Consider the following 23240-nt stretch of genomic DNA (forward strand, 5'->3'; position numbering starts at 1 on the left):
CTCCCACCCAGAGGATTCTCTGCATACTAATAGTTAACTCCTTCAATGCATTTGTACCTGGTCATGCTTTGCAAATAAATTGTCTCCATTTCAATGACTTGTAAAAGGTATAATGAAAACAATGTCTGGCCATCTTTGACTGTGACATTAAGTCATTGGAATGCAGCTTAATTTTTTTTAAAAACTTCATTTTGTGGTTTCTAGGCATTAAACACAGTCATTTAAAAAAATATATAAAGCAAGGGCTCATAACAACATGATGAACCTTCTCTCCTCACTCTGAAACCCATCTAATTAGCTTTTTGAAATCTTATTGCCCAAGATCCAGATTCCGCTTCTGTTCTACAACATGCCAGCTTCTAAATCTAAGCTTGGCATCACTGAGCCATCACTTCTCGATTTACCCAGCTTTCCTTCTGTTTTGTACAGCTCTGGTCTTGTCCCACCTCAGTGCTTCATCGAGAGTCTTCAATCAATCTTTGTTTGCTCAGGTCTCAGCTGACGTGGGGAGGAGGAGGAGGAGGAGGAGGCATGGGTCTAATAGGAATTTAATTTAAACTGATCTGGCCTGTTTACATCATGGTCCAGATTATTCTCCACTAACTTTAGTTGTGAGTTAAATCTGACAGACCGTAAAACAGAAGGTCAGTCCAGCGAAGTAAATAAAGGACTGGTTAAGTTCAATTTAAGGTTCCTCCATGCACATCTCCACTCTGAGTTTCAAATATTTTAAGCATTTTTTTCCTAATGCAAATCCAAGTTTTATTTTGGATGGGTTTTTGTGAACTCACTTCCCTCTGAGTCAGAAGGTTATGGATTCAAGTCCTAGAGTAAGCAAGAGCTGTGCTGCCAAATATGCCATCTTTCAGAAATCACTGTGAGGCATTCTGTGCTTGTGAAGGATGTTGGATAAATACAGGTCCATACCATCTTACGTATCAGCAGATAGACACAACAGTCCTATTGTTCTGTTTCAGGGCACACAGGATGTCTACTCAAAGCCTTGACTTCCACCAGCTTCATCTTTTTGCTGCTGCATCTGGGATCTCAAGTGATGTTCCATTACATTCCAAGCAATGGTAAGAGATCATTGTCAGCCAGGCATTATTGCAATGCTGAAAGTCAAGGCAGTCAACTCATAGATAGGAGTTACAACGCAGAGAAAGACTGTTCAGGTGCATCAATGTTAACCCTTTATATGAGCAAACTTGTAATCACATGTACCCACTCCCCCTTCATCCATTTATCTAATTTATATGATGACATAGTCTTTGCTTTAGTCACTATCCTCAGTGTTCCTCCAACTCTCAACTTGTAATATTTTACTTCTGTGTTTGCTGTCTATGGTCCACCTTTCAGACTGCCAAACTGTTGGAAACACAATGAGATGCACTTTAACAGACATCAGTTGAGTGCCATTTTCAGAGACCTTGGTGGATTTTGATATCGCTCTGCGAGGTTTAGTGAGTTTTCTCACTTACTTGTCCCAAGCTTGCTCCACTAATTAGATATCACCCTCCTCTGGCACCCTATGCATTCAATACTAGCCCGATTCTACCACTCACTGGAGACAGAAGTAGTTACCACTGCTTGGTATTCAGTGCTGTATTCCGTTCCACATCTAGCCAAGTGCTATCAGTCTGGATCTGCCCTGAGTCATTGGAGGCACTTGGCTTTGCCTCAATACTGGATCCATGATAATAAATAAAAAAAACAGGAAATGGTGGAAATCTGAAACAAAAACATAAATTGCTGGAGAAACACAGCAGATCTGGCAGCATCTTAGGAAGACAGCAGAATTAATATTTTGAGTCGGGTGACTCTTTAGCAGGTGGGTGGCACCGTGGCTCAGTGGTTAACACTGCTGCCTCACAGTGCTAGGGATCTGGGTTCAATTCCAGCCTCGGGTGACTGTTTGTCTGTGTGGAGTTAGCACATTCTCCCCATGTCTGGGTTCGCTCCAGTTTGCTCCCACAATCCAATGATGTGAATTGGCCATGCTAAATTGCTCGTAATGTTCAGGGATGTGTAGATTAGGTGCCTTAATCAGGGGTAAATGTAGGGTAGGGAGAGGGTCTGGGTGGTTTACTCATCGGAGGGTAGATGTTTCCATACTGTAGGGAATTTAATCTATAACCATGTTGACAGACCTGCTGAGTTTTGCCAGCAATTTCTGATTTTGTGTCAGATCCAAGGTAACGTGTTCCCTCATTGGCTCCCTGACAAATTGTTCCAGGAAACTAACCCTATTGCACTTCATAACTTTGTTGCCACAGTTACCTTTTCCAATGTGATTAAATCGATCAACATGAACAGTTAAGTCACCAATAATTATTGCCCTATTCTTTTTATAAGCTCTTGCTTTTGGTTGATTTATACCCTTACTTGCAGAGTGACTACTGTTTGGGGGTCTGTACACTACTCCCACCAGTGTCGTCTTTGTCTTGCTGTTATTTACATTCAACCAAATATCATTTCTGTCCAGATCGTCTCTCACAGCTAACCTTATTTCATCTCTTATTAAGTGCTGCACCACCACCTTTTCCATCCATCTGGCCTTTCCAAAGGTTCATCTGTGCCTGAATGTTCAGTTCCCAGGTTTGACCTCCTTGTAACTGTGTTGCAGTGACGCTAGGGTAAGGCAATTACTGCCAGTCATGCAGGATAATGTTAATACCCTTTCCATACTGTATAGAACCTCTTGCCTTCTGGATGGTATGTCCTCCAGTCTAACTAAACATCAATGACAGTAAGTGAAGCATTTGGGCAGCACGGTAGCACAGTGGTTAGCATTGCTGCCTCACAGCGCCAGAGACCCGGGTTCAATGCCCGCCTCAGGCAACTGACTGTGTGGAGTTTGCACATTCTCCTCGTGTCTGCGTGGGTTTCCTCTGGGTGCTCTGGTTTCCTCCCACAGTCCAAAGATGTGTGGGTTAGGTGAATTGGCCATGCTAAATTGCCCGTAGTGTTAGGTATGGGGTAAATGTAGGGGTACGGATGGGTTGCGCTTCGGGGGGTCGGTGTGGACTTGTTGGGCCGAAGGGCCTGTTTCCACACTGTAAGTAATCTAATCTAATCAATGAACTGAAAGATCCAGGCTTTACTCTGCAGGTCCTCCCTCTCCTGGGTTGGTAGCTTTTGTTGTTTGTATGTTCCCTTTAACCTGAAGCACTGTCCCCCAAATTAATTAGGGAGCAGGACGAACTAATGGTGAAAAATACATGCCCAAAATTTCAAGTCAATTAGGAGCTCCATGTTAAAGAGTTTGAAACAGAAATGCTTCATTGTCAGACTTATTCAGAAATAAACAAAAAAGGAGTCATAAAGTTACCGATTTCAGAAAATGTATCTTCTTCCATTAGGTCTGGTTTGGGAGAATGTACTCTGGCACATCGGAGTAATCAGGTAAGGGTTGTATACAATATTTGTTCTGAAAGAGTTACTGTTGAAGCTGAATTAAGTTCCATCCAATTTCTTCATGACACACAGTCTTTGGGTGAAGAAATAATTGTAGTCCAGCACAAGTTCTCAATGGAGACAAGATGTGTCACCTCTGTCCCGACTGTCTTTGTAATTACTCTGAATTAGCCAATGGAATTTATTGTTATTGTTATCGCACAATAAACCACTTCTTATAAGTGACAGGAGCAGAAGTAAGCTGTTCGGCCCATCGAGCTTGCTCCCACATTCAATGAGAACATGGATGTTCTGATCATCCTCAACTCCACTCTTCCCTTAACCCTTGATTCCCTTACTCACTAAAAATCTGCCTATCTCAGCCTTGAATATAATTAACTATACAGTTTCAATAGCCCTCTGGTAAAGAATCCCTCCTCACCTTTGTCTTAAGTGGGTGACCTCTTATTCTGAAATCTTGCCCTCTGGTCCAATAGTCTCCCACAACCATAGAATCCCTATAGAATGGAATCAGGCCATTCGGACCATCGAGTCCAGACCAATTCTCTGAGGAGTGTCCCACCCATGCCCAACTCCTGCCCTATCCCTATAACAGTCAATCCACCTAACCTGCACATCTTTGGACTGTGGGAGGAACCTGGAGCAACTGGTGAAACCCACACCGACACAGGAAGAATCTGCAAACTCCACACAGGCAGTCACCCAGGGGTTGAATTGAACCCAGGTACCTGGCGCTGTGAGGCAGCAGTGCTATCACCCACAGGGGGTACCAATGTTTCTACCCTGTCAAGCCGCCTAAGGATCTTATATGTTTCAATATGGTCATTTCTCATTCTTCTAAGCTCCATTGAGTACAAAACATATGACTTCTCCTTATAAAACAGCATCCCCATACCCAGGATCAGCGTAATGAACCTTCTCTGGATTGCCTCCAATGCCAGCATCTCTTTCCCTGGATAAGGGATCCAGAACTGTTCACGATGTCCCAATTGTTTCTCTTTGTTCATTCCTGGTATGTGGGCATCGCTGACTGGCCAGAATTTATTGCTCATCCCTAGTTGCCCTTGAGAAGATAGTGGTGAGCTGCCTTCTTGAACTGTTACAGAACATGTGCTATAGGTCAACCCATAGTACCCTTAGGGAGGGAATTCCAGGATTTTGACCCAGTGTCAGTGAAGGAATATATCTCCAAATCAGGATGGTGAGTTGCTTGGAGGGGAACTTGAAGGTTCCCATGTATCTGCAGCCTTGCCTTTTGAGATGCAAATGGCTGTGGGTTTGGAAGATACTGTCTAAGGATCTTTAGTGAATTCTGTAGTACATCTTGTAGATAATACACATTACTGCTACTGATTGTTGATGGTGGAAGAAGTAGATGCTTGTGGATGTAGTACCAATCAAGCAGGCTGCTTTGTCCTGGATGGTGTGAGGTTTCTTGAGGATTGTTGGAACTGCACCCATCCAGGCAAGTGGAGAGTATTCCATCACACTCCTGACTTGTGCTTTGTAGATGTAGACAGGCTTTGGTGAGTCAGGACATGAGGTACTCACTGCAATAATCCTAGCCTCTGACCTGCTCTTGGATATTATCCAGACCTTGTTGCATTTGAACATGGACTGCTTCAGTATCTGAGGAGTCATGAATAGTGCTAAACAATATGCAATCATTGGCAAACTTTGCCACTCCAAGTGATGATGGAGCAAAGGTCATTGATGAAACAGCTGAAGGTGGTTGGGCCGAGGACACTTCCCTGAGGAATTCCTGCAGCCATCTCTTGGCAGTGAAATGACTGATTTCTAAAACCACTGCATTCAGAGGTGAGGTGAGGTGAGAGGGACATCAAGGCAGCATTTGGCTGATTGTGGCATCATGAAACCCCAGCTGAACTGAAGTCAAGTCAGGGGCCAAACTCTCTGCTTGTTGGAGTGATAGGAGGAGGTTTATGGTTGTTGAAAGCCAGTCATCTCAGTTCCAGGACATCTCTGCAGGAGTTCCTCAGAGTAGTGTCTTAGGGGCCCAGCCATCTTCAGCTGCTTCATCAGTGATCTTCCCTCCATCATAAGTTCAGAAGTGGGGATGTTCACTGATGTTTGCACCATTTGCAGCTCCTTAGATACTGCAACAGTCAATATGTGTACAGAAAGACCGGAGCATTAGTCTGATCTGACAATCTAAACATCTCTTAATAACATTCAGTGATATTGCCAACACTAAATCATCAAGGAGAAAGTGAGGTCTGCAGATGCTGGAGTATCAGAGCTGAAAATGTGTTGCTAGAAAATTGCAGCAGGTCAGGCAGCATCCAAGAAATAGGAAATTCGACGTTTCGGGCATAAGCCCTTGATGAAGCATAAGCCCTTGTCGAATTTCCTGTTCCTTGGATGCTGCCTGACCTGCTGCACTTTTCCAGCAACACATTTTCAACACTAAATCATCAACCATTGACATTCTGGAATATTCCTACACCTACTGCTAGTTTAGATTCATAACACGAAACCTCTACCACCCTCTATCAGCCTATTATTACCAATGTGTAGTCGTTAAAAGTAATGTTTTAATGATTGATTTCCTTCAGGTTGACTGAAGTCGATATCGGAAATGCCATTCGTCTGGTTTTTCCAGACATTGGTATATTTATCGGAAGCTTGGCTGCTTTTCTTATCTGCAAGAGCCTTTTGATTAATGCAGGCTCACAGAATGGAGCCCAGAATTTGTCTCCTACTGAGGACAAGGTAAGGAGAAAGCTGACTTCTGAGATTGCAGAACACAATCTTCAAACTTAGAGTTAGTTTGAATCTGCAGGCCAGATGTTGTTGGTAGGTGGAGAAAGCGAGTTGAGTGCTGCACACTCCAAAGATGTGCAGGGGTTAGGTGAATTGGCCATGCTAAATTGCCCATAGTGTTCAGAGATGTGTAAGTTAGGTGCATTAATCAGGGGTAAATGTAGAGTAATGGGGGAAGGAAATGGGTCTGGGTGTGTTACTCTTTGGCAGATTGGTGTGGACTTGTTGGGTCGCAGGGCCTGTTTCCACACTGTAGGGATTCTATGAGGGGAAAAAAGACATCTAACCCTTTTCTTTTGCTAATTGAACTATAGTTTAGTACTTTAAGTAAAATATCCTTATTTGTTTGTTCACTCCACCACCTCTTACTAAAACTTGCCCATTATTCAGAATAATGGGGTGGGCCACTTGTAATCAGATTCCAGCTTAGTTATTAGATTGCCCAATGGTTCTTATTTCAGCTTTCACTTAAATGTCAAAGTTGTTATTAAGTTTGTAATTAAAATATTTACATTCCAATTAAAATATTTTACCTCCGTTTTCAATCAGGTCATGTGAATAGACTGAGGCCATTCAGGCTTTCTATTGGATCACGACTCGATCACAGTCTCAAAACCCTCCATATCACTCAATTTTTTTTACCACAGAAATGTCAATTACAATCCTGAAACTTTTAATTGATCCCCAGAAACAATGGCCTCTAATACATCGGATCACCACACAACCTTCTAAATGGAAGGCAATACATGATAAGTTTAAACTTTTAAGTGTTTGATTTGTTCTGATAAACCTACAATGTTTTTAGATTAGATTACTTACCGTGTGGAAACAGGCCCTTCGGCCCAACAAGTCCACACCGACCCGCTGAAGCACAACCCACCCAGACCCATTCCCCTACATTTACCCCTTCACCTAACACTACGGGCAATTTAGCATGGCCAATTCACCTAACCTGCACATCTTTGGACTGTGGGAGGAAACCGGAGCACACGGAGGAAACCCACACAGACACGGGGAGAATGTACAAACTCCACACAGTCAGTCGCCTAAGGTGGGAATTGAACCGGGGTTTCTGGCACTGTGAGGCAGCAGTGCTAAACACTGTACCACCGGGCCGCCCACCTGTCAAAGCCAGGATATTTTCCCTGAGAAGGTGTGTTATGATACGGTGGCAGTGTCACTGTCTCTGAGACAGGAGGCCCACATTCAAGTCGCATCTGCCCAGAGGTGAGTCAGAACATTTCTGAACAGGTTGATTAGAAACATCTATCCCTGTAGCCAGACTAATCTGAAAATGGCCAATCACATCTGACCTCAGAAGTAACACTCCCTCTAAGCTGCATGCACAGCGATCACTGTTGGCATGGCAACCGACACGCTGTTCACAACATTGACAGATTCAGGGCGGCATGGTGGCTCAGTGGTTAGCACTGCTGCCTCACAGCACCAGGGTCCCAGGTTTGATTCCAGCCATGGGCGACTGTCCGTGTGGAGTTTGCATTCTCCCAGTGTCTGCGTGGGTTTCCTCCAGCTGCTCTGGTTTCCTCCCACAGTCCAAAGATGTGCAGGTTAGGTGAAGTGACCATGCTAAATTGTCTATAGTGTTAGATGCATTAATCAGAGGGGGTTGGGCCAAAGGGCCTGTTTCCAAACTGTAGGGAATCTAATCTAATCCAATTTCTGGGAAATTACAGCGAATGCTACTCGGTAGATGTACAACCTGGTTAGTGCTAAGATAGAATCTTCCTTGGGAATACCAGGTGCAGTAGGCTTAAGGGGTTCTTGTGGCTCAATGATAATGTTCCTACCTCTGGGCCAGGAGGCCTGGGCTCCAGACCCACCTGCTTCAGCAATGTGCCATAGTATCTCTGAACAGATAAATTAAAACTATCTGCTCTAAGTGAAGTTTGCTACCCAGACTCATCACCTCTGTGTATCCCCACTTTCTTGATATGATGGCTGACCTTTCTGAATCACTTTGCCTATCAGTGCGTCCTGTTGGAAATGCCCAGGTAGAACATGCCAATTTATGGATTAGTGCCTCCATCCCCTTACCCAGCAAATTGAACTTTGATCTCCTCTGCTCCTCAGGAGGAGGGGGAAGAAGTCGAATCTGAAGAAGAGACTGATTCGGAGATGGACTCTGAGGAAGAGGAGTCTGAGAAATTGGGAGAAGACAAAGCAGGAAAGAAACCAAACATCACTCATAAACTGGCTGCTCTGATGGTGGCGATTAAAGAGATGATTGGACATCTGATAATGACAGCAGGAAAAGCTATTTTAACTATTCTGCTTTGTTTCGTAGGTCAGTAACTTTCAGCTGTGGAGCAGACACACAGTTCTGGTACAAATGTGTCTTCTTTAAATGGTTATCGAAAAACTTGTATTTATATAGCATCTTTCACAACCTCAGGATCATAGATTCCCAACAGTGCAAAAGCAGGCCTACTGAGTCCAGGCCAACCCACTCAACAGCATTCCACCTAGGCTTACCCCATCACCATAACCCCACATTTCCCATGTCTACTCCACATAGCTTGCACATCCCTGGACACGATATGGGCAATTTAGCAAGGCCAATCCACTTAACCTGCCCATCCTTTGGCTGTGGGTGGAGACTGGAGCACCTGCAGGAAACCCACGCAGACACAGGGAGAATGTGCAGACTCCACACAGACAAGGGTGGAATCGAAACTAGATCCCTTCTGCTGTGAGTGAGCAATACTAACCACTGAGCCACTGTGCTGCCCTGATATTGCAGTGAATAAATGGTGCAGCAAAGCGTGGCTTGAAGTGTATCCAGTGTAATGAAGGGATCTTGTGGAACTGTAGGTTGTGAGCTTTTATCAGAATGTCAGGATTCGGGTCCTACTGCAGGACTTTATAGCCATCTGAGGTGTATTCATAACCTGACCAACAAGTGTAGCCTCAATCTGTAAATCATCCCAACACACATCAATAGCAAGTGGGAAGAATAGGAGCTGTTCCTGATCAGCCATGTGAGGGGCGCCTTTACTGTCACTAGCTGTAGCTGCAGGTGTGTAACAATGAACATGGCGCAGTGAATGCAAGTCTTTGGGTCACAGGTTGGTTCAGTTGGTTGGATGGCTTGTGTAGATGAGATTGGTGACAATCATTCAGGCTTCAATTGCCATTTTGGGTGGGGTGGATTTGTGCCATGTCTCCTTGCCCTATACTTGGTGGAGATCATGCTGCTGTGGGTCATGATGCTGTACCAAACGATGCCAAGTTAAACTAATCCCTTCTGTCTGTCTTTGGTCCATAGTCCTCCATTCCTTGCATATTCTAAAAGCCCCTTAAACACTCTTATCATATCTGCCTCCACTACCACCCTGACAATGCATTCCAGACACCTACCACTCTCTGTTTTTAAAACAGTCTTGTCCTTCACATTTCCTTTGAGTTTCCCCCCTTACCTTAAATGCACGTCCCCCAGTATTAGACACATTTCAACTCTGGAGAAAAAAGATTCTGACCAAACTGAAGAAGATTCACTGTTGCAAAATAGGAAATATACAAGTGAATTCACATACTGTATTGGGATAAATGACCAGGCAAACTGTTTTTTGAGTGACAGTGGTTGAGAAATTAATATTGTCCAGGCACCAGAGAGAACTCCGAGAAAGTGAGGACTGCACATGCTGGAGATCAGAGTCAAGAGAGTGGTGCTGGAAAAGCACAGCAGGTTAATCAGCATCTGAGGAACAGGAGAATCGATGTTTCGGGCCTAAGCCCTGCATCAGGAAAGCCTAATGGAGGGTTAATGCCCGAAATGTCGATTGTCCTACTACTTGGATACTGCTTGACCTGCTGTGCTATTCCAGCACCCCACTCTCGACTAGAGAGAACTCCCTCAAAATTATGACAAGGGAATGTTTATGTCCACCAATTGGGCACAGGTGGGCCTTGATTTAACATTTTATTGGAGGGAGTATCTCCAACATTGCAGCTCTCCCTCAGTACTGCGCTGAGATGTCAGTCCAGTGTAATTGCTCAAGTCTTTGATGCTTGAGCAGTCTAGTGACTTAGAGACCAGAATATTACTCCCTCCATCCATATGTTGTAACGAACGTTCTTTTTTAATCGGATTGTGGATTAAAAATATGGGGGAAAGAATTACCGCGTTAAACCAAGGAAACTGTGAAAGCGTTACTGGAGCTCATTGTGAGTTGTCTTTTTCAAGGGGAGGTTGGAATGCAGATATATTGGATACTTCCGCTCTGTGAGTGTATCTCCAAAACAGTTTTGTCCAATGACCGTCCTTTGGTTGGTTTTTCAATTGATTTAAGCCTTGGGGTGATCAGTAACAGCCATTTGTTTAGTTACTGGGCAGATTGTCTCCAGCCTTGAATGAGGGCAATACAAGAGGACCATCCAACCCACAAAGAGAAAGCTCTGAAATCTTTCAGTCCCTGCTGTGTGGAGAAGCAGTGGAGAATCTCCTGCTCATTGTTCCCCTGGAAACTGCTTTCTGCAAATTCCTTGCTGAAGGAGAAAAGGGGAAAACCACCTTCAGAGACACTGGATCCTCATCCAGTGAATGAAAGACTGAGAATCAATGTATCTATAACCTCACGTCACTAGCAAAGAATCAGAAGGCGTCAAAAACAAAACATCTTGAAGTCTGTGATCTGCACTGGTGCCGGATCTAACTGTTTTACTTCTCCATCTATAAAACTTGTGCATTGTCTTATCTCTGTGAGTGTCTATATATGTATGGGAGCTTTAAGAACAGGATAGAGTTTAAGATTTAGAGTTATAGATGAGCAATTAAACTTTTCTACTTTTTTCCATTAGTTAAAAACAGTTGGATTGCCATAAATAATTATTTTCTTATTTATAGAAAACTGTTGTGCATATATTTTAACCTGCATTGGACACTCAGGAACACTTGGGACCATTTGGTTGTTTGATCATGTTTTAACATTTGTGAAAACTCAGGGAATAGTGGGACTTGATTTCTAGTGTTCCACCTCCTGTGAGTGATAGCAGTGTTGGTAAGAGTTGGATTGCTGTATAATTAAACCAGCTTAACTCGCTGATTCTGTGCAGCACTGTCAGTGGCCTCAATAAAAGTTGATTGAATGCTGGTATTGTAGAGTGGTGCTGGAAAAGCACAGCAGTTCAAGCAGCATCCGAGGAGCAGGAAAATCAATGTTTCAGGCATAAGCCCTTCATCAGGAATAAAGGCAGAGTGCCTGAAGGGTGGAGAGATAAATGAGAGGAGGGTGGGGGTGGGGAGAAAGTGACATAGAGTACAATAGGTGAGTGGGGGTGGGGATGAAGGTGATAGGTCAGGGAGGAGGGTGGGGGAAGGTAGCAAAGAGTACAATGGTTGAATGGAGGTGAGGATGGAGGTGATAGGTCAGAGAGGAGGGTGGAGTGGATAGGTGGAAATGAAGATAGGCAGGTAGGACAGGTCATGGGGACAGTGCTGAGCTGGAAGTTTGGAACTTGGGGAGGTGGGGGAAGGGGAAATGAGGAAACTGGTGAAGTTCACATTGATGCCCTGGGGTTAAAGTGTTCCCAAGCAGAAGATGAGGCGTTCTTCCTCCAGGTGTAGGGAGGTGAAGGAGTGGCGGTGAAGGAGGCCCAGGACCTCTATGTCCTCGGCTGCGTGGGAGAGGGAGTTGAAATGTTGGGCCACAGGGTGGTGGGGTTGATTGGTGCAGGTGTCCCGGAGATGTTCCCTAAAGCGCTCTGCGAGAGGGCGTCCAGTCTCCCCAATGTAGAGGAGACCGCATCGGGAGCAACAGGTACAATAAATGATATTGATGGAGGTGGAGATAAAACTTTGGATGTGGAAGGCTCCTTTAGGGCCTTGGATGGAGGTGAGGGAGGAGTTGTGGGCGCAGGTTTTGCAATTCCTGCTGTGGCAGGGGAAGGTGCCAGGATGGGAGGGTGGATTGTTTGGGGGGGGGTGGTGGGGGGGGTGGGGTGGCGGTGTGGACCTGACCAGGTAGTCTTGGAGGGAACGGTCTTTGTGGAAGGAGGAAAGGGGTGGGGAGGGAGATATTTCCCTGGTGGTGGGGTCTGTTCGGAGATGGTGGAAATGTCGGCCAATGACTTGGTTTATGCAAAGGTTGGTAGGGTGGAAGGTGAGCACCAGGGGCATTCTGTCCTTGTTACGGTTGGAGGGGTGGGGTCTGAGGGCAGAGAAGCAGGATGTGGACGAGATGCGTTGGATCTTTAACCACTTGGGAAGGGAAACTGCGGTCTCTAAAGAAGGAGGCCATTTGGTGCGTTCTGTGGTGGAACTGGTCCTCCTGGGAGCAGATATGGTGGAGGCGGAGGAATTGGGAATACGGGATGGCATTTTTGCAGGAGGTAGGGTGGGATCATGTCAGTGCAAGATGGAGTTTTATAATCCCCATCCAACCACTCCTGACTGGACTGAGTAGTGGTGGGGTGGGGGAATGGGAGCCAGGTGCCATGGGAGCCATGCCTACTGCTGGTATCTTACCAGCAGTGGGGGAATCGATATCCTAGGTCACAGGGTGAGGCATCAAGGTAAATCCAGAAGACCTTGCAGTGGGCTGGGAGAATCTGGGGATATCCTGTGTCAAGTGCAGAGCTCCACTTGTTGCACCTCCATTCCCTCTCCACCTTGTTTCCACCCCACAACCCCCGCCACTTCACATGCTTCCCCACCCTCCTGTACACAGATCTCCACGCTGTCACTGATGCCTGTTAGGATGATCCTGACAAAACTCCACACTTGCCTTCTGATTTGGCTCCATGCACCTCCAGTGGGGTGGACATGCCTGCAGTCCCAGCAGTCACCAGCCATGTGATTGGTTGCCAGCTCTCAGAGACGGAGCTCCTCAATGATGAGGGAGCAGAGGTCCCTTGTCAGACAATGAAGAGGCCGTTGGCCACAAAGGCAGCTCACAGCTCCCTGTCCAAGCAGAGGTGGGCTGTCCTCCGAGTTTTAAGGCAGGCCTCTTGGTCATGCCTCTATACGAAATGCAGTCCTTTATATAGACTAAAGAAACGGAAGGATAAAAGAAATACAAGAATAAAAGTGGTTTTCAGAATTGGTTTACAGCAAGTGAAACAACTTGCTTAATAATGATTCCTTTTACCATCTTGGGAACTGTTAAAGTGCTTCATTGTCAATGAAACCCAATTATATTCGCTATTGCAATGTCGTGAAGCATGGTAACTAAATTTTACACATTACGATGTGACCAACAGTGCCAAGATAATCTGTTTTAGTGATGTTTGGTTGACAAGGCTGATGCTGTGTGGCATTGAAAAGTTAGAACATAGAACATAGAAGGATACAGCGCAGTACAGGCCCTTCGGCCCTCGATGTTGCGCCGACCGAATCCTACCTAACCTATACTAGCCCAATAACTTCCAAATGCCTATCCAATGCCCGCTTAAATGACCATAAAGAAGGAGAGTTCACCACTGAAAGTGGCAGGGCATTCCATGAACTCACAACCCGCTGTGTGAAGAATCTACCCCTAACATCTGTCCTATACCTACCACCCCTTAATTTAAAGCTATGTCCCCTAGTAACACCTGACTCCATTAGCGGTAAAAGGTTCTTAGTATCTACCCTATCTAAACCCCTAATCATCTTATACACTTCTATCAGATCTCCCCTAAACCTTCTCTTCTCCAATGAGAACAGCCCCAAGTGCCTCAGCCTTTCCTCATAAGATTTTCCTACCATTCCAGGCAACATCCTGGTAAACCTCCTCTGCACTCGTTCTAAAGCTTCCACATCCTTCCTATAGTATGGCGACCAAAACTGCACACAATACTCCAGATGAGGCCTCACCAGAGTCTTATACAACTGCAACATGAAGTTGCGAGAACTATCTGTAAATGGTGTGGTATGGACCAGCTATGTGACCCACTGTGTGTTTTCCAGGTATTGTGCACCCATCTCTCATCTCAGCAGTTTACTTCTTCACCTTCCTGGGGCTGTGCTCCTGCTGGGCATGTGGGCGTGTTTTCAGCCTGTTCTTCTTCAAGCGCTTGTGTCTTTTGATGATGTTCATCAGCGGAGGACACCTGACTACAATCTACCTTTACCAGCTGCCTGCATTTCAGGAGCAGCTTCCACCTGACCAGATTCAAATGAGGTACGCTTTGGAGGGAATCTCATAGCCTAGCCCATAATAGTCAGACAAGTAGAAAACTTCGCAGGGCAAATATGAAGAGAACGTGGCTTCTATTTTGGTTTAAAATGGACATTCTAAATTGTGTAGAATCGTCAGCAGTGCTTCTTTCACTATGTCAGTATGTGTTGTGAGGTATAACATTGGAATAGATGTCAGGGACTGGTGTAGCTCCTGTACAGTGCTCCACATAGAGTGCCTGTACTGTACATTTTTAGGCTTGTGCTTGGTTTAAGACAATATTTTTCCACTTTGCTAGATTCATATTTTGTAACAATGCTACTATTGCTGATGTAACTTGTTTCAGTATTACGGATGCACTTTGCATAAGCAGGATCCCACCAACAGCGAAAATAACCAGCTTAAGGTTTTCTGGAGGTGGGTTGAGAAGTGAAAGCCCAAACCAAGGGCAGGCAGGGGCTCCATTAACTGGCTCCTGTGAGACAGGACCACAAAACTGTGTGGGACTCTGTAAATGCTGCACTGCTAAGTTCACAATGACCTGCATTTATGCAGCACCATGACAAGAGGGGAATGTTTCAAGGAACTTTACAGGAGTGTTCTCAAACAAAGTTAAATACTGATCATATCAGGAAATACAGTCAGAGTCAAAGAGATGTACAGCATGGAAACAGACCCTTCGGTTCAACCCGTCCATGCTGACTAGATATCCCAACCCAATCTAGTCCCACCTGCCAGCACCCGGCCCATACCCCTCTAAACCCTTCCTATTCATATATCCATCCAAATGCTTCTTAAATGTTGCAATTGTTCCAGCCTCCACCACATCCTCTGGCAGCCCATTCGATACATGCACTACCCTCTGTGTGAAAAAGTTGCCCCTTAGGTGTCTTTTATACCTTTCCCCACTCACACTAAACCTAGTTCTGGATTCCCACCACCCCAGGGGAAGACCTTATCTATTTATACTATCCATGCCCCTCATGATTTTATAAATCTCTATAAGGTCACCCCTCAGTCTCCGACGCTCCAGGGAAAACAGCCCCAGCCTGTTCAGCCTCTACCTATAGCTCAAATCTTCCAATCCTGGCAACATCCTTGTAAATCTTTTCTGAACCCTTTTAAGTTTCACAACATCTTTCTGATAGGAAGGAGACCAGAACTGCCTGCAATATTCCAAAAGTGGCACAACCAATGTCCTGTACAGCCCCAACATGACCTCCCAACTCCTGTACTCAATACTCTGACCTATAAAGGAAAGTTTACCAAATGCCTTCTTCACTATCCTATGTACCTGTGCCTCTACATTCAAGGAGCTATGAACCTGCACTCCAAGGTCTTTTTGTTCAGCAACATTCCCTAGGACCTTACCATTAAGTGTATAAGTCCGGCTAAGATATGCTTTCCCAAAATGCAGCACCTCACATTTATCTGAATTAAACTCCACCTGCCATTCTTCAGCCCATTGGCCCATCTGGTCCAGATCCTGTTGTAATCCAAGGTAACCTTCTTCACTGTCCACTACACCTCCAATTTTGGTGACATCTGCAAACTTACTAACTACACCTCTTATGCTCATGTCCAAGTCATTTATATAAATGACGAAAAGTAGAGGACCCAGCACCGATCCTTGTGGCACTCCACTGGTCACAGGCCTCCAGTCTGAAAAACAAACCACCACCCCCACCACCCTCTGACTTCCACCATTGAGCCAGTTCTGTATCCAAATGGCTAGTTCTCCCTGTTTCTAATCTTGCTAATCAGTTGGGGAGACTATTTCCTCTGTTGAAGGAATCATAAAGAAAAAGGCCCAATTATCAAATTAGGCGACATTGCCAATCAGGAGTATTGTGCTTCACACAAAACCTAGTGGGAACCTGGCAGCCCCTCCTTCCAAGTGTTTTATATACGGGGAACAAAAGAGCAGGAGCAGTCCATTCAGCCTATCGAGCCTGCTCCACTCTCATTCATATAGATCATAGCTGATAAAACCATTTTCCCAAATTAATGTGGGTCAATTAAAATCATGAAGATCAAGATTGATGAATTTTTAATGAGGTAAAGATATTAAGAGATGTGTATCCAAGGTGGATAGTGTTAAAATAAAAATTAGCCATGTTCTAATTTTAACTGGAGAGCAGGTTTGTGGGCTGAATTACCTCCTGCAACATTATTTGGGGTCTTGCCAGCAAGTGCCTTACAATTAATATCTGCTTTTGTTTTGACCAGGTTGCTTGGAATGACAGCTATCATCAAAACCAATATGTCGGCACCATGGTGTCTGATGACTCACCATGGGCTGCAATGGCCTGCCATTTTGAACCCCATCATACTCCTGGTTCTGTACTACACCATGGCAACCATCATTCGGCAACTGTTCCTCAGTGAGACCGGGGTAAGGGCTGCTTGTAGGTGTGTGAAATTTGCTGTTAATGTGTCCTCCTTCTCCTCACCATGATGTGAATGCACTGACTTCACCAGATGGTGTTTTTCAAACGTTTATTGAGCCGCAGTATTGAGCAGTAGCAGTGCTAAGAATGGTTTCTGCTGTTGATGGATTCAGAGCATAAATGATTTCTTTTTGTTTCCTTGTAGTTGTTGCATTGCAGCAACTACGATGGTCCATGAAGGATTTTGTAATAAAATTTCTCATAGCAATTTATTGCTGCCAATTCTTGATTTTCTCACCTGTCTTTCCTGAGAGAGTTGAGTCTTCCAACGGTTCTGAGGAAGAATTTTACTTGGAGTGGGGTGAGGTGGGGGGGAAGTACACATCTTCACAGGACAGGGTTTCAGCTTTTAAACACTTCCTGGGCTGACCCTCGGTAGAAGTAATGCAGCAGAATCTGGGGGAATTATTCCATGCTCTTTTAGGCTCCTCCCCCAATGTTTCAACTGATGTGATGCAGAAAGGTGACCAAAGGCTATCCAGCCAACCCCATTATCCCAGGGTTGGTCTACCCAGTAGCGCTGCTTCCTTGCATTAGATTAATACAAAACAGACCAACAATACTGGGGTGCAACTATTAATTCGGTCAAGAAGCACTTATGATTGTTATGACTTTGCAGTTTGTAACTTAGCTGGAAAGCTTCCCAAGTAGTTTTGGTGATAGTGCTGTATTGTTGACTTTACACTAACAGAGCAGAAGCAGCTGAACGCAGTCACTAAATTTTCATTGTTAACACAGAGGGTTTCTGCACAATTGTCTTTTTACTTGACAGACTGATCATCCAGAAGTGGAGGTTTATACCATAGAAAACTCATCAGAGCAGGCCAACGTGGAAGCCAACTTGCAGAATGTCGAAAGTGATGGCAACGAGGTAGTACAAACTAGCAAATCTATCTCGGACAGAATGTTATTAGCTTCTGAGGCAATGGACCTGAGCTTCTCTCTCTCTCTCTCTCTGGGGTCTGTACTCTCTCAGAATCATGACATCTCTCGCCCCACAACAAGCTAAAGACACCTTACTCCCTCCAATGTAAACGCTAATGTCAACACCTTACTACAGCTTCCTCTGAGTAACAGCAGAGTATTTCAACAGACTGGATTAGAAGGTATTTGTTTCTCTGTCCAGAGCCTGCGATATCTGTCCTGTTACACAGGCAAATCCACATCAAATGGTTCAAGTTCACTGCAATCTACATTCCACTAGCTACCCAACCGGGCAGGTCTGGAGTGGGCTGAATCAGATTGGAGCAGACCAGCAGTTACCATGGTAACTGTAGAGCCCAGACCCCCAGCTGACCTCCAGCACCACACTCCGTGTGAGGGGGAAGCACAGCATCCTGCCTTACCACCCCAAATACTTGATCAATCACAAAATAGTTTCTTGTTGTATTGCAGCTTTCTTTAACTTTTGTATCTGAGCTCAGCAGTAATTGATTGACACAGTAATTGCCTGTATGTGGAGGAGTTTACTGATACCTTGTATTTGCCACAGGGGAACAATAACTGTCTGCCAGTCCAGATGTACAGCTCCCCAGAATACACTCAGCAATCCTCCAGTACTGGTAAGATTCCTAACACACAAGATAAAATGTGGGTAAGTGGCAGGAAATGTCATGGTTAATGGTTAGTCATTGCAATTGCTATGTGACCCAGAGTATCACCAAGATTTCTCAGAGGTTGAGGTATGGGCCACGTGCATAACCCATCGCAGTTCACTCTGACAGGACACAGACTCCTCCATTAGATTAGACCCTGAGTTTTGGCCTAAGTCAACTTTGAGATGGGAATAGAGTCTGGAATATTGCGGAAAATAGCTGCTACACTGGCACATTACCTCATAAATTATTTGTGCTTATTTTATAAATGTTTACAATCTAAACTCTTTAGAGTCAGGAAGAAGCTGCATTAATGCACCCCCCTGCTAATATTTATCTTCCATTAACACAAAGCATCAATGTCCATGGAGCCCACATTATGTCAGTATCCAAGCTAACATAACAATTCCTAAGTCATTGTGTGCTCATACCTTTCAGAAGCAGCACAGCTCTCTGATGGCACAGGGACAGTATCAGAGACTGGCATCTCACTGCTCTCTTGATACTTCACATACATGGAGGGTATTCCCTCACAATAGTAAAATAAACCAAAGAACTGTGGTTGCTGAAGATCTGAAGGACAAACAGAAATTCCACATGTGTGGCAGAATCTGTGCAAAGAGAGAAATGAAGTTAATGATTTGAGTCCAGTGCTCTTCTTCAGAACAGTTAGCAGCTACAAGTGGTGTATTAATTCTGAAGAAGGGTCACTAAACACAAAACATTCACTCTATTTTCTCTCTGCAGATGCTGCCAGACCTGCTGTGTTTCTGGAACACTTTCTGTTTTTATTCTGGCACGGTGGCTCAGTGGTTAGTACTGCTGCCTCACAAAGCCAGGGATCCTCGGGCAACTTTCTTTGTGGAGTTTGCACATTCTCCCTGTGTCTGTGTAAGTTTCCTCCTACAGTCCAAAGATGTGCAGGTTAGGTGGTTTGGCCTTGGGAAATGCAGGGTTACACAGATGCTCTTCGGAGGGTCAGTGTGGACCCAGTGAGCTGAATGGCCTGCAGCCACACTGTGGAGACTCTACAATGTCAGCTGATGGACATTGGACATTTGGTAAATACTCCTTTATTCCAAGTAGGTGCATGGACATTGTCTATTGCTGCCGCTGAGAGCTAAGGCCGCTCAATCCTTAAGACTGCTCCAGCGTTCAATAAGATCACAGTTGATCTGATTTCAACCTCAACTTTATATTCCTGCATATTCCAAATAATCTTTCATCGCCATGGTTATCAAGAATCTATCTACTTCTGCCTTCAAAATATTTAAAGATTCTGCAACCACTTTTGAGGAAGGGAATTCCAATGACTCACATCCCTCTGAAAGAAAATAATTGTTTCCTCATCTCTGTCTTAAATTTGTAAACTCTGACCCCTAGTTCCAGATTTTTCCATTTGAGGAAACATCCTTTCTAAATCCTCCCAGTCAAGCCCCTCAGGATCTTATCTGTTTCAAGAAAATCACCTTAGATTCTTCCAAAGTCCAGAGAGTACAGGCCTAGTCTGTCTAGCCTTTCCTCATAACACAACCCACCTATTCCAGGTATTAGTCTAGTAAACCTTCTCTGAACTACTTCCAATGCCTTAACATCCTTCCATAAGTATGGTGACCAGTATTGCACACAGTACTCCAGATACAGTTTCACAAATACCCTATATAATTGAAGCATAAGCTCCCTAATCTTATATTCAGTTTCCCTCGCAATAAAGCATAACATTAAATTTGCTTTCCTCAGGTTTTAACGTTTTTAATGATGATTGTTGAACAGTGACAGTGTCCATGGAAATTTCATGACACCGACTTGTATCTGAGTTAAAGGAAGGAAAGTTTTCATTTTGTAGCCAACTTATCAAAGGGCCAATCCACCATTACAGAGGTGGTGATGGTTCTTGGAAAATTCTGGAGGTTTTGTTATTACTCTGTTCTGAATTGCTGCCGTTTGAATTGGGACCCACACTTGCCTGTTCCAGTCAGAATGATCCAAAGGAGACCAAAGTAATTTTGAGGTAACTTTGGGAAGATCAAGCATCAAAAATCTTGCTGTTAAACAGTGAAATCGTTCTTAAATCAGCCCTGAGATGAGTTGACTTGCTCTTTGTTGGGAGAGCCAATGGTGACTACCTCTCCCATCTTGAGATGTAGTTCTATTCTTGCTTCTCTATGGGACAGCAGAGAGTCTGAGTTCCTCTTGTCAATTGTGAGCATTCGAACTGAGCTCTCTATTCACCCAGGAACATGGAATGAGAGGCCTCCCTCAAAGTGTCTCAGCTCAGACCAAGGACCTCAGGCTGTTAGGCAATGGCACCAATATATGTCTTCAAATGGCCTGAAATTGCTTCCAGCACTGTAAATGACATTAGGATACATGACAAAGTTTGTGTTAGAGGGGTGACTGAACACTTAATATCTGAAATAAAATATCTGAAACAGTTGTTAAGAAGCCTTATAGGATCTTTGGATTTATAAATAAAGGCATTGAGTACTAAAACAAGGAAGTGATGCTACACCTCTACAAATAATTGATTAGACCACATTTGGAGTATTGTGTTCACTTCTAGGCATCTTATTTAAGGAAGGATGTTAAAAACATGGAGAGAGTTCAAAAGAGATTTACTAGAATGATATGAGGAATGGAGGATTTTAGATATAAGGAGAGATTAGAGAGATTAGGCTTGTTGTCCTATGAGCAGAGGTTAAGAGGTGATCGTATTGAGGTGCTCAGAATTATGAACAATGTTGACAGGGGAAAGAAGGATATTCTATTTCCTCTAGTTGGTATGTCAGTAGTTAGGGGTCACAATTTCAAAATTGTCAGCAAGAGAGCTAGGAGTGAGATGAGGAGAAGCTTCTTTACTCAGAGAGTTGTTAGGATTTGGAATGCACTGACTGGGAGAGTGGTGGAAGCAAATTCCATAGGAGGTTTCAAAAGAGAGCTGGATAAATATTTGAAAGTGATGAAGTTAGAGGGCGACGGAGATAATGCTGGAGAGTGGGATTAGCTGGGTAGCTCTTTCGGCACCCGGGACAGGCACGATGGGTCAAATGGTCTCCTTCTGTACTGTAAACAGTACAAACTGGACATAAGTAACTGTCTGAATGAGGTGACGTTTCGGAAGAGTCTACCAGAAGTTTTATCAATCCTTCAGACATTTCATCTGACCTAACACCATTCAGGTGCCCGTGGCTCTCTGTATGTTTCCAGCATTTTCTGTTTTCATTTACAATGAAGCAAATTTCGTGATGGAAAGAAAAGCAAGATCTTTTAACTCAACAACGTTCTGCTTCTGGGACGTTATCTCTTAAGTCAGAATCTAACTCTGTATGTCAATAGAGGTAAGGCTGGAAAATCACAACGGATCAGAGACAGCATCCGATCCTTCCTGACCTGCAGTACTTTTCCAGCTCCCATTTATTGATTCTGACTTCCATCATCTGCAATCCTTATTGTCTCCAACCAAGTAACTCTGTGTATTGACTCTCTATTTGAAATATTAACCTTCCCTCTAGAATCATAATTCTCTTTCTGGTGTATTAACCTTCTATTTGAAATTTTAACCCTCCCTCTAAAATATTAACCTTCCCTCAAATACCAATCCTCTCTCTGAAATATTCACCCTCACTCTGATATATTCACCCTCACTCTGATATATTGACTCTCTATCTGATATATTAACCATTTTGCCAAATATACCAAACCGTCCATCTTGACATTTTTAATGTGCAAATATATATGTTCTCTATTGTTGGCATGATGCATATTCCAAATATTCATCATTCTAAACATATGAAATAGGCTTGAAAGACCTGTGTGAAATGTACTTCCACTAACTTAAATTCATGTGGTGACTAAGTAGTACAGAACCTGCATATTGCTGGATAAAGAGACATACTGTTGAAGATTTTCACCCAACTGTCATTAGGACAATTTGCAAGAATATCAAATCTCCAAGGAAACAACAATTTATGCTGCATGTGAAAAGGCTCCTTGGGGAGGTAGATTCTGATTGGTAGAGGTGTTGCCATGGAAAATGCACCAGGGAACAGCTCACTATTAAGCTTTTGTTTAAATTGAATTCAAGTAAACCTGACTCTGGTCAAAGCATTGCCACAGACAATGCATCAGCCAATATCTGTCGCCCAGCTTTTCCATTTAGTTGAAAAAAGCATAATGTTTGGACATGTTCCTTATAATGGATGGGGGCCTATTTTTGAATATATGTAACTTCTAGCATGTGTAAGTGAGCCATATTGTGAGCCAGACTGATCTTAAGTTGGTTGTTTGTGTAATTTTTGGCACAGCCAGGCAAGTTAAGTGTGTGCTTTGTTAGATTCACGTGCTTTGCTTTACATAGAGTCTGTCACACAGCACAGAAACAGACCCTTCAGTTCAACCCATCCACAATAAGTTTCACAACTAGTCCCATTTTCCTGGGTTGACCCATATCCCTTCAATCCTTTCCTAAGTACCTGTCCGAAAGTTCTTTTCAAGTACCTGTCCAAATGTCTTTTAAATGTTGTAACTGTATCTGCTTCTCCCACCTCCTCTGGCAGCTTGTTCCATATTCGCACCACCCTCTGTGTGAAACTGTTGCCTCTCAGATCCCTTTCAAATCTTTCTCCTCTCACCTTAAAATTATGCCTTCTGGCTTTGAACTCCCCTACCTTAAGGGAAAAAAAGTTTGCTGTTCACCTTACCTATGTCCCTTATGATTTTATAACCTCTATACGGTCATCCATCAGCCTCCATCACTCCATGGAAAAATCTCACAGCCTATCCAGCCTCTCCTTATAACTCAAGCTTTCCAGTCCCGGTAATATCCTTGTAAATCTATTTTTGCACCCTTTCCAATATAATAATGTCCTTCCTATAGT

General features: G+C 44.0%; 1 protein-coding gene across 1 annotated transcript in view; it reads left to right on the plus strand.

The window, feature by feature from the left end:
- The first annotated feature begins 987 nt into the window (after positions 1 to 987).
- LOC132822635 (piezo-type mechanosensitive ion channel component 2-like) overlaps positions 988 to 23240 on the plus strand; it is a 211958-nt gene continuing 189705 nt past the window's right edge. Inside the window, exons 1-7 of the mRNA XM_060835882.1 lie at positions 988 to 1079; positions 5994 to 6150; positions 8293 to 8506; positions 14108 to 14321; positions 16548 to 16713; positions 17541 to 17639; positions 18261 to 18330. Coding sequence (XP_060691865.1) covers positions 988 to 1079; positions 5994 to 6150; positions 8293 to 8506; positions 14108 to 14321; positions 16548 to 16713; positions 17541 to 17639; positions 18261 to 18330 — 1012 coding nt within the window. The remainder of the gene's footprint in view (positions 1080 to 5993; positions 6151 to 8292; positions 8507 to 14107; positions 14322 to 16547; positions 16714 to 17540; positions 17640 to 18260; positions 18331 to 23240) is intronic.

The sequence above is a fragment of the Hemiscyllium ocellatum genome, chromosome 15, assembly GCF_020745735.1.
Source record: "Hemiscyllium ocellatum isolate sHemOce1 chromosome 15, sHemOce1.pat.X.cur, whole genome shotgun sequence".
Classification (NCBI taxonomy): Eukaryota; Metazoa; Chordata; class Chondrichthyes; order Orectolobiformes; family Hemiscylliidae; genus Hemiscyllium; species Hemiscyllium ocellatum.